Source organism: Impatiens glandulifera, chromosome 6 (assembly GCF_907164915.1).
Source record: "Impatiens glandulifera chromosome 6, dImpGla2.1, whole genome shotgun sequence".
Taxonomy (NCBI): Eukaryota; Viridiplantae; Streptophyta; class Magnoliopsida; order Ericales; family Balsaminaceae; genus Impatiens; species Impatiens glandulifera.
Window position 1 is genome coordinate 38,690,374 of NC_061867.1, and position 11,389 is coordinate 38,701,762.

General features: G+C 38.5%; 1 protein-coding gene across 1 annotated transcript; it reads right to left on the reverse strand.

Moving 5' to 3' along the window:
- Window positions 1-7,666: 7,666 nt before the first annotated feature.
- Window positions 7,667-8,318, reverse strand: LOC124943582 (uncharacterized mitochondrial protein AtMg00810-like). The gene is made up of 2 exons (XM_047484072.1): window positions 8,043-8,318; window positions 7,667-7,906 (listed from the first exon to the last, which is right to left on the reverse strand). Exons 1-2 carry the CDS (start codon window positions 8,316-8,318, stop codon window positions 7,667-7,669), a joined length of 516 nt encoding a protein of 171 aa, XP_047340028.1.
- Between the last annotated feature and the right edge of the window lie 3,071 nt (window positions 8,319-11,389).

Genomic DNA, 11,389 nt, shown 5'->3' on the forward strand with positions numbered 1-11,389 from the left:
AGAAAACATCTCATTATTCAACCATTCTTTCTCTCTCTAAAATTTTCTAAAGTTCTTTGCAATCATATCTCTTAACATCTTCATCTTCTTCGTCAAATCAGTTCATCATGGGATCAGATAACGCACCATTCAACTACATTCTGAAGGTTGATTTCAAGGATATCGAAGAACATGCGACGAGCGAACACAAAGCAGTGCTCCAATCTTTGAAGGAATCTGGGCTGTAGACTTACCTTTCTGGTCCGTTCATCGTCCACCAAACTGAAGTCGAAGAGTTCTTTAGCACGGCGATTCTGACGAAGAGAACCATCTCTGCCACCGTGTGCGGCAAAGCTTTTGATATAACTGAAGAAATATTTTCTGAAGCTCTCGGTTTGCCCAACACCGGGAGAAATTTCCGAACAAGACTACCAGAAGCTGACTCTGAAGCAGTTCGACTGGCAATCTCAAAAGATGAGGCAGATTTGGTGACTCACTCTAGCCGGAAGCTCAAGCTCAAGCTGGAATTCAGATGGTTGTTGGACATTATCTCCAAATCTCTTCAAGGAAAAGGAGGTAACTTCGACAACATGACCAAACTAAAGCTGGAAATGATGATGGCAATTTTCTGCGGTGACAAGATCTATTGGGGATGTGTCTTATTCGAGCAACTTTGCGAGGTGGTTGCCAAGATGAACGGTCGAGTACAAGCTTATGTCATACCGATCGGGAAGATTCTGAGTTTTCTGCACGTCGAAATCAGCGAAGGTACACCGCTCTCAACTTCCAAAATATTGAATGCTGAAAACATGAACACCAGAACCGTTAAACCGGCCAAGCCGAGAGCTCCAAGGGCCAAAGTCTCAAAGGAAGCTGAACCGGCCGCTCTGGTTGGCGAAGGTTCCAAAGAAGCCGATCCGAAAGGAAATGCCAAACAAACTGAGGTCCCACAGAAAAGTGGAAGAGTAAAAAGTGTGGCCAAGAAAACTGGTAAGAAACCGGCAAACCAACCTCAAGAATCTGTGGAAACTCTGTCTTTAGAAAAATTCCCTCAGCTATCCGATCCGCTGCTTCACCCTACACCAATAAAGATAGTCCGTCCAATATCAGTTCATTCTTCTCCATGTCCGGAAAAAGAGACCAACTCAGCCGATCGGTTCCATCCTCAAGGCAAACCGAATCCTCGGGGAGCCAAGTCGTTCTATCCAAGTTGAAGAAGAAACCGGCCAAAGAGGTTAGTACTCACTCCAAACAATCTAAGTCCCCTTCCAAAAATGTCAACGATGTAATAGACAATATCGGGCTGAGAACCTCGGAGGCAATATAGAACGTGGTTCAGGACGTCAATCGTGCAAATGAAAACAATGCGATGAGTACACTTAAGGACTCTGATCAGGTTAGAGCAACCGGTCAGACCACAATCAAACCGGCTGAAGAAACGACCAACACTGAAAATGTTATCCCTCCGGTGCGGGAGGTAGACGTGAAGAGAGACAGCCATCTAGTTCAGCTGGGGACAAATCTATCCCAACCGGATCCAACTCACAACCGGCCCAAGAGGGGCCATCCAATCCAACCATCACACCTGAAGGTCCATCTCAGGCCTCCAAATGAAAACAAGTCTTAGTCGAAGATCCTCCGGTGCAAGGGGGAAGCGACTCACAACGAAATTCAACTGGTCCTAGTCAACATGAAATCATACCGGAGTTTGAAGATCCGATTTCGGAAGAAGAAGAAGCTATGTTCCAACAACTCATCGGTAATATGCATGAGGAAGCCGAAGGAATAGCCGGCCCATTTCACCTTTGGATCAGAATTAGAGGTGAAACCAAACTATCTCACATGCTTCCCAACCTCACAGGAAACAAGTACTGGTCAGAGCTATTACAGTTAGAGCAGGAGGCTCTCGAACTTGCAAACACTGATATAGTTCCAGCGGCATGTGTTAAAACGGAATTGGTCGACGAATACTCTAAACTGAAAGCGGTAAACGGAGCCTTGACTGAGGCGAGTGAAGAAGAACCAAACCCGATGGAAGTGAGGATGATTGAGCGGTTCAAGAAAGTAGGAAAAGACATCATCAGCAACATCAAACGACTAGAGGCAGATTGGAGAGAAAAATGCCAACCTCATATCTTGTACCTAGAAGAACTCCAAAGTAAACCGATCTTTGAAGTCGGTGAATATTCCAAACCGGAAGGGGACATGCAAGAGGGATCTCAGCCGCAAGAAAATGAGAATGAAAATAACCGGGCTAAATCTCCATGTAAGTCTTCTTTCCAAACTAACCAACAGGAACAATTCTCAACCGGTCAAGAGAGGGCCGCGTCAGCTCATGCTGATCAGAATCTGGGATTTGAGCGCATTAAAGGGATCATTACCGATACTGTCGCCTCCTCAATCAACGAATTTAACACGGTCACGGAAGCCAGAATCTCTTCCTTCCAAGCTGAGCTGATTGAGACGGTTCAAACATCAATTAAAACAATGGTTGAAAGGTCAGTTGAAACGGCAACCCCCCGCTTTTCGAAATGATGCAAGTCATGGCAGCTCAGATTGAGGAGCTGACTAAGCTGCAAGCGACAAACAAGCAAGAACAGATTCGAATAGATGGCGAAACAGCTCTTAGAATCCAAGCCGAATAGGAAGACCGGGAACGCTTGAGGAAGGAAACGGAAGATAAAGACTTTGAGTTGGCCAAGGAACTCAATGAGGAAGAACAGGCCAGTCAACCGGAAACCACACCAACTCAAGTTCAGCACACAATGGTAATGAGGCGTAAAGACAAAAGAAAGAAAATCTCGAACGTGCCAAAACAGGTCGAACAGAGTAGTCTTGAAGGTTCACAACCGGTTGGTCACCTCAAAGAACATCTCGATGAAGAAGAAGAGGAAGATACTGAACACCTCCATCCGAGGAAAGAGAAAGCTACTACATCATCATCCGCCGCATCACCAAGTCAAAACCAATTAACTGTTCCACTGTCCCGATCATCTAGACCAGTAGGCGGTCTCTTTCGATTCAACCAACGACCTCCCAAAAGGACAAGTTTATAAGCCGACTGGTACTCGGACGCAGAAAAAAGGGAAAGAGAATGGAAGGATCAAGAGGCTAAGCGGAAAGAAAAAGAAAAGGGAGGACCATCCAACCCCTAGTTTATCTCTTTACTTTTAAAGCTTATGAACTTATCTACTTTAATTATCGTTTATGATATTCCAGTTTATGAAATGAGTTATTTTTTGAAAAATGTGATCAAATATCTTTGAAAAATGTCAACATTCTTTGAAAAATGATAAACTCCAAAAATAACTTGCATTTTCTAAAAGTAACTTGTTTTGAAACTTTTGATTGAAAAGTATCAGAAAGGGAGAAACTGCTAAACATACTTTTCGAAACCGGACAAAATTAAGTTCTCTCAAAACCGGCCACACACTACAAGTTTTGAATATTTATTCTAAATAATCAAAAAGAGAGAAATTGTTAGAAAAATTAAGTAGATTAATTTTTAAACCGGCCACACACTACAATTTTTGAATATTTATTCTAAATAATCAAAAAGGGAGAAATTGTTAGAAAAATTAAGTAAGTTAATTTTAACCGGCCGGAGAACTTAATTAGTCTCAATTTCAAATGTGTAGGTACAGATCAAACCGCATAAACCTACTGAGGCACATATCGCAGTAATCCAGCTCCAAATGATCAAGCAATGATCAAGAGGAATCAGCTTCAACATCTTCACTAGACCGGCTAGCAATAAAGCTTTCAATTCCATCCGGATCATACTACGAAGAAGATCAACCGGAAACTTTGAAATATAAGATGACGTAATATGACGAGATGAATACTTCTGGGGAAAATTTAAGAAGATAAGATCCGGATCAGAAGCATGCCATAAAAACAATGATGATCTGCTTATCCAAGATCCGAATCAAAATCTAAATCAGGCAGCCGGAACGTGCATGTTTTCCATGTGTCCAAAACTGCAAGCTGCTCACGTCATCAGAACCTGACAGGTGCATGCATGCTTGCCAAGTGTTAGAAAGGTTAAACGTGCACGCAACATATCTGAACCGGTGTGGCTTCAGAATGACCAATCCTACGGAGAGAGAAGAAGATGACCGTTAGAATATTCTTCACTATAAAAGGAAGACGAAGAGTCTTCATTAAACACGGTTCAAAAACATACAAGAGAGAGAATTGAATATCCAACAGTAAAGGGAAATCTCACGCGCGAATCTAAATAGCAGTTTCAATTCTTGAAAGCATTATTGTTGTATTGAGTTATTGTATTACATCAAAGTGAAGTGGTGTAACCGGCGAGTAGCGATTAAGGCTCGTTCGGTATTGTGTGAGTGTTGTAACATTCAAGTTGGTGAAAATTCTTCTCATCATCTGAGAAGAAGGGGTGACGTAGGAGAGTTTGCTCCAAACATCCATAAAAAATCTTGTCTTGTGTCATTTTCCTTATTTCCTGCTTACCTACTCTAAACCGAACTATCATTCCTCTCAAATCAAACCGAAACATAATCTCCTTCCTTAACCAAACTGGTCTATCTATCCTTTCTAACCGATTCCTTATAAACATCATCCAAATCTTGTGTGTTGCTTCAAGCTAAAATAGACATTTCCGTCCTTGAACCCGGTTTAAGAGTCTGTGACAGCTTGTGCGGTGTTGAGAAACAGTTTTAGTCTTTAACCGGACTATCACCAATCAGAGTGTGTATTGTGTTGTAAGTGGTTACCCTTAAGAAACCGGAACCCCGGTCCTCCAAGGGCGATCCCGATCCTAACACTTTTCAATACAATCATTAAAAGATGAAGAGAAAGGGGAAGAAGGCCTCTCAATTAGGGATGACAATGGGGCGGTTCGGGGCGGGGAATGCATTTACCATCCCCGTCCCGTTTTATTTTCGGGGATTTTTTTAATATCATCCCCACCCCGTTCGGTTTTTTCGGTTTCGGGGAATCTCGCGGGGCACCGTTAATATATATTTTTTAAATAAATAAATAAAAATGATTAAATATAATTATATAAACGAATTTTTTTAATATAATATATATTGTAATATATTAAAATATTATATTATTATAAAGAAATAACCTTACTACTCTTATAAAATATAGTGAATAAATAAATATATTAATAATTTTAATATATTTAATTATGTTTTTGGTGTTCGGGCAGAATCGGGGTGAAATCGGGGCGGGTCGAGGCGGGACACAAATACAATCCCCGCCACATCCCCGTTCGGTTTCGGAGAAAAACTATCCCAAACGGGGCAATTCAGTTCGGTTTTCGCGAGACATTTTCAAATTATCATCCTTACTCTCAATGAAGATAGATGGCATGCGAAAATCCGAAACTGGGATAGTTAGGTTTGAATGTAGTATTTTCTGTTTGTAATCTCTATTTTTTTAGAATATATGAATGATAATAATCAGTTTTTTATGGTCTTTTGATTGTCATCCTTAATCATAGTTAAGATTTGTCTAGTTTGATTTCTGACACTCCCACTTTTAAAATTTAATTGAAATGTTTCTAACCGTTTTCCAAAAAAAAAAATCTAATCCTATACCATTAAAAAAAATAAAAGTTGATTGATTTAATTGAAAAATAAAAATGTCACAAGTTAATCTTTGTATGTTCATAAATATATTAATTGAATTTGAAATATAAAAGTGATGTAGTTAAGTTAGTGAGGGTTTTTCATTTATAAAATATATGTTTCAAGTTCAAGTTTTATTTATATCATTTTTAATTTTAATTTAAATTTATTGAATTTTTCATGTTTGGAGAACGGGTCACCCGAAAATCAGATCTGACTCTTTATACTCAGTTTGGCAAAATATTTGTAGTTAAGTATTATTATATAAATTAATTTATAATGAATAAAAGATGCATAAGAAATCAGACTAGAGTATTGAAAAGCCGTGAGTAGTCTAATTACAAACTGTGAATGGTTGTAATCTAAGAAATTTAAAATTAATATTAAAAAAATGAGAATTTGAAACTCAAATATTATTTAATAATTTATTCTGAAAATTTAATAAATAAAAATCATTGATAGAACAAATGACCCACTTACTTTCATTAATAGAAAAAAATTATATATAACTTGGCTAAAAGAGGTGGGTGTAATGGGATATATTTATTAATTATTTGTGATATGGACCTATTTGTATTATTGAGATCAAATTATTCGTAAGATAAGGCTCTACTTGCCTGCACGACTTAGGCAATAACCCAACACAAAAGAATACATAATTAAGACGGTCCTATACAAATATTGAAAAGAATAAATATACCAAGAATTTAGATTTCTACGAATATTTGAATTTATTATTAATAATATCTAACTTATAATCTCATTAAAATAACTCAGTTGTCATAGTCAGTTTAAAAGACCAAAAAAGTAATTACAAATAAAAGTGTTTTAAATTAAAATAGGAAACCATGAATATGAGGGGTTAGACTAGTGATTCTTAATTAAAAAAAATATAAATAATAAATATCATCCAAATTATAAATATTTTTGTGTTTATCCTATCATATATATATATATATATATATAAAGTTTTTATTAAAAATTTAAACAATTAATATTTTTTTGGGAATTAAAATAGAGCTAGTATGACCCCCACAAAATGTGGTCATATAGGGTTAAACACATATTCTGCAAACACACTTAACAATTTAACTAGGCGCATAACTTGTTGTCTGACGGACACGAAACTAAGAACTCTCAAGGAGGCTGGGAATATCACCTCTTGCAGCTAAGCTAGAAGAGGGATCAAACATATAATATTTATTAAACCTCAGGTCTAATATTCAATAAATGTATGACATGACATAAAAGAAAACAACTCAATAAGATAACTATAAATTTTAAAATCAGATTATTAAAGGATTTAATTATAGTAAAAGTTAATGCACTTAGAGCTGAAATCTCATTGTCTATGCAACACGTTGATGCTCTTGTCCAACCATTGTTATAATTGACACCCCTTCAATTTATTGGGATCTTTGTAAGCCTAAGATTTGATTACTTTTATTTCTTCGACTCATTGATTTTTTTTTTTTCGTTTAAGGCAATGTTCTCCTAGTTATATCCAATAAGAGTCGTCAATATGAAACATCCATTAGCATCATTTTCATCGTGTATCTTATAACGAAGTCACAATTAGGACTTCGATAATCGAACCGTGAAGAAATATATATGAAAGTGAAATGAAAATTTAGAGAATGAAAAACAAACTAGGATGAGATTTTTTCTATTGAACTTGATAGAAAATAACACGATTACAATCCTTAAATAAAGTAAGCATAACTAAGACATTAAACTAAGAGACATGAAGAGTCTCATTTATTAGATAAGATCAAGAGTCTTGGACAATCCAAGAGGCTATTTAACAACCAAAGAATCCTTTATTATTATTATTATTACTTTAATTTCTAACACTCCCCCTTAAAGTGATGCCCGGTGAACTAGTCCCAACTTAGATCGTAGATTTTCGAAAGGACCTTTAGGAAGTGCTTTTGTGAAGATATCAACAACATTGTCTTCACTCCTTACTGCAACCATCTCAATGATTCTCTCTAATACTTTTTCACGAATAAAGTGATGCTTTAACTCAATGTGTTTTTTCCTCGCATGAAACACAGGATTTGAAGTCAATTTAATAGCACTCAAATTATCTCCATGTATAGGAACTGGATGATCAAACTTGACATGAAAATCTTCCCAAAGTCTACGATGCCATATGCACTCTTGTGCTGCGTGAGTTGATGCTTTGTATTCCGCTTCTTTTGTAGACAAGGATACCAGTCCTTATTTCCTACTACTCCAAGATATGCTAGTGTTTCCACAAAGAAAAACAAACCCAGATGTGGACCTTCGATCGTCTTGATCTCCAGCAAAGTCAACATCTGCATATCATTGAAAGACAAATTCCGCATCTTTCTCATATAGTAGACCAATATCTAGTGAGGTATTAATATACTTCAAAATTTTCTTCGCTTCTTCGAGGTGTGGTTTCCTTGTCTCCTACATGTATCGACTCACCACTCCAACTGCATAAGCAATGTCAGGCCTTGTTATAGTCAGATAAATCAAACTTCCCACAAGAGCACGATAAGGATGAGGATTTGGTAGACATGTTCCTTCGTCTCGACTAAGTCTAGGATTTACGTCGAGAGGAGTATAGCTCTTTTTTCCATCAGTCATACCAAAATTTTCTACCAACTTCTTTGCGTAGTTGATCTGCGATACAAACAACCCTTTATCGAAATTTTCGATTTGTAGACCAAGGAAAGTTCCAAGTTCACCAAGCTTCTTCATCTCAAAACGAAGCGAGAGTTCATCTTGTAGCGAGCAACCTCATCATAGTTATTGCCCGTAAAGATTATGTCATCCACATAAAGAAGCACCACCACCATTTGTCCATGATTCTTCTTTATAAATAGACTTGAGTCGGATTCTGAAGCATTATACCCACAAAATTGAAGATCTTCTACAATCTTTCCATACCAAGCACGCAGAGCTTTCTTTAATCCATATAGTGCCTTCTTAAGTCTACAGACCAATTGGGGACCATCATTCTTCTCGAATCCAGGAGGTTGTTCCATATATATTGGAAGATCAAGTTCTCCGTAGAGAAATGCATTCTTGACATCCAATTGCCACAACTTCCATCGAGAATTTGCTACTAAGGCCAACACAGTACGAATTGACGTCATCTTCGCAACTAGGCTGAATGTCTCCTCGTAATCTTCTCCATACTTCTGTGAGAATTCTCGAGCGACCAATCTAGCTTTGTATCGATCTATGCTTCCATCAGCCTTTTGCTTGATTCGATACACCAACTTACATGTGACTGCTTGAGTATCAAGAGGCTTCTGAACAACGTCCCATGTTTCATTCTTCTTAAGAGCATGCATTTCCTCCTCCATTGCTGCCACCCATTCCTTGACATTTTTTGCTTCATTATAAGAAGTGGGTTTCTCGTCGTCTATTGCGTTTTCCAAGAAACAAGAAAAAGTTGTTACAAAATTATCATCCCTGAATCGATAGGGCCTTACAATGTTCCTTTTTGGTCGAGATTCCACATTATGTTGTTGACTTGATTCTTCCTGATGTGGACTTCCTGGTAACCTTTCACCTTTGGCTCCTTCATCGACTGAAGTATCTTGAGCTAAATCAGGGCTCCCCCTATCACTATTATCACTACTACAAGAGCTTCCCGTAGACGTGGGAATGGAAAGATCAATCTGAACAGTTTCTTCAACATCCTTCATATAGTACGAAGAAATTTCGGCGAAAACAACATCTCTCGACAAAGTGCATTTGTGAGTTGATGGATCCATACACCGCCACCCTTTCCTTCTCTAGTCATAGCCGACAAACACGCATTTGACTGCCTTCTCATCCAATTTGCTCCTTCTCGAGTCTGGAATATGGACATAACAAGTAGATCCAAAAACTCGAAAATGTTTAACATTTGGCTTAAAACCAAAAAGCATCTCGAATGGAGATTTGAACTCTTTTGGGCTAAGTGGAACTCGATTGATGACATGAGCAGCACAACTCATGCCTTATTCCCATAACTTCCTTGGTATATTCTTCATATGCAGCCAAGACTTACAAGTCTCTATAAGGTGTTGAATCTTTCTTTCGGCTATCCCATTCTGTTGTGGGGTCTCAGGACAGGAGAGTTATCTTTTAATGCCATTTTGCATACAAAACAATTCAAACTCTTTTCAACAAAATTCCCCACCATTATTTGTCCGCAATACGTGAATTTTCCTTTCTTGTTCTCCTTCTACCGTCTCCTTGAACTCGAGAAATTTAGAGAACACTTCAGACTTCTCTTCCACAAAGTACACCCAAGTGAACCTGGAGAAATCATCCAAAAACAGCAACATATATTTACTTCCCGAGTATGAGGCAGTTCGAGTTGGTCCCATCAAGTCACTATGAACTCGATCCAAAGGACCCTTACTTCTCGATACAGAGTTGTCGAATGAAATTCGATGAGCCTTCCCATATTGACATCCTTCACACACACAGCCCTCCTCAATTCTCAGATCTTCAGGTAGACATTCGACGAGTTTCTTTCGAGACATAACACTAAGCTTAGTCATATTGACATGTCCAACTCTTGCATGTCATAGAAAAGAGGTGCTTTTGTCGTTCACCTTTTCTATGTACGAATTTGAAGCTGAAAGGACAAAGAAATCATTTACCCGAGTTCCAGTATGAACCACGTCTGCCTTGATTTCTTTCACGTTCCTTAAAAACTTCACATCATGTGGACCGAACAACACCAGATTTCCAGCGTCTACAGCATTTGCAACCGAGAAGAGATTCTTCTAAATTCCTGGGACGTGGTAGACATTCTTCAGAGTAATAGATTCTCCTTTGTCGCTTTCAATGACAACCGATCCTTCCTTTTTAACTTCGTGAACCGAGTTATCTGCCGTGATAATGCCACCGCCCCCATTATGAACTCGACTCGACGAGAACACAGAATCATCTCTAGTAACATGATGTCCGCACCTTGAATCGACAATCCACCCTTGATCGATCTCTTGTTTATCATGAGAAGCCTCTGTTTTCTTTTCCTTCAAAGTCGTCACATCGACATGAAAAGCCTTGTCCCAGTCCTCCTCAACACGATGGTTATACTTTTCTTCGAGATTTGAACAAAAAAAATTCCATTCAAATTTACTCGACAGTCTCTCTTGAAGTGTCCAGTCTTTCCGCACCTGAAACACTTAAGGGGCCTTTTAGTAATATTTGAAGAATCCTGACCTATTTCTTCCTTCTTCGACTTTCCCTTTTTCCAGCTCGATTTCTTCACGAACAACGCGTTGTTCGACTCCTCCTTTATACTCGTTCCAGCCATTTGTGCGACCAACGACTCTTGAGACGACAAGAGATTTTGAAACTCCTCGAGTGAAGGTTGTTGAGACCAACCTTGAATCGATGTGATGAATGGTGTATATTCAGGTCAAAGTCCTCGAACAATATGCCTCTTCGTTCGAGCCTCTAAGATTCTCATCTGGGTTCAACAAAGAAATTTATGAGCATATGTTCTTTACCTTAAGAAAAGAACTCTAAGACAGATCCGATTTGTTTTGCGGCTGCCAACTTGTTTTCAAGCATCTGGAGACGAGTCTCGTTCTTCTTATTGAAAAGACGATCAAGCATTTCCCAGATCTCACGAGCAGATCCACAGCCGATGATGTGTTCGAACAGATTGTGGGAGATTGACCTCTTCAACACAAATTCTGCCTTTGCGTTGAGTCTCTTCCGCTTCTTCGATGCTTCCACATTTTCAGCAACATCCTTAGGAGCTACATCATCATCGTCTACGTCGATGTCCCACAAATCTTCCCCAACCAGGTACG

Coding starts and splice junctions, on each gene's coding strand:
- LOC124943582 (XM_047484072.1), bottom strand. CDS start 8,318: ATGAAGAAGCTTGGTGAACTTGGAACTTTCCTTGGTCTACAAATCGAA. Junction 7,907..8,042: donor TTGCTTATGCAGTTGGAGTG/GTGAGTCGATAC, acceptor AATGATATGCAG/ATGTTGACTTTGCTGGAGAT.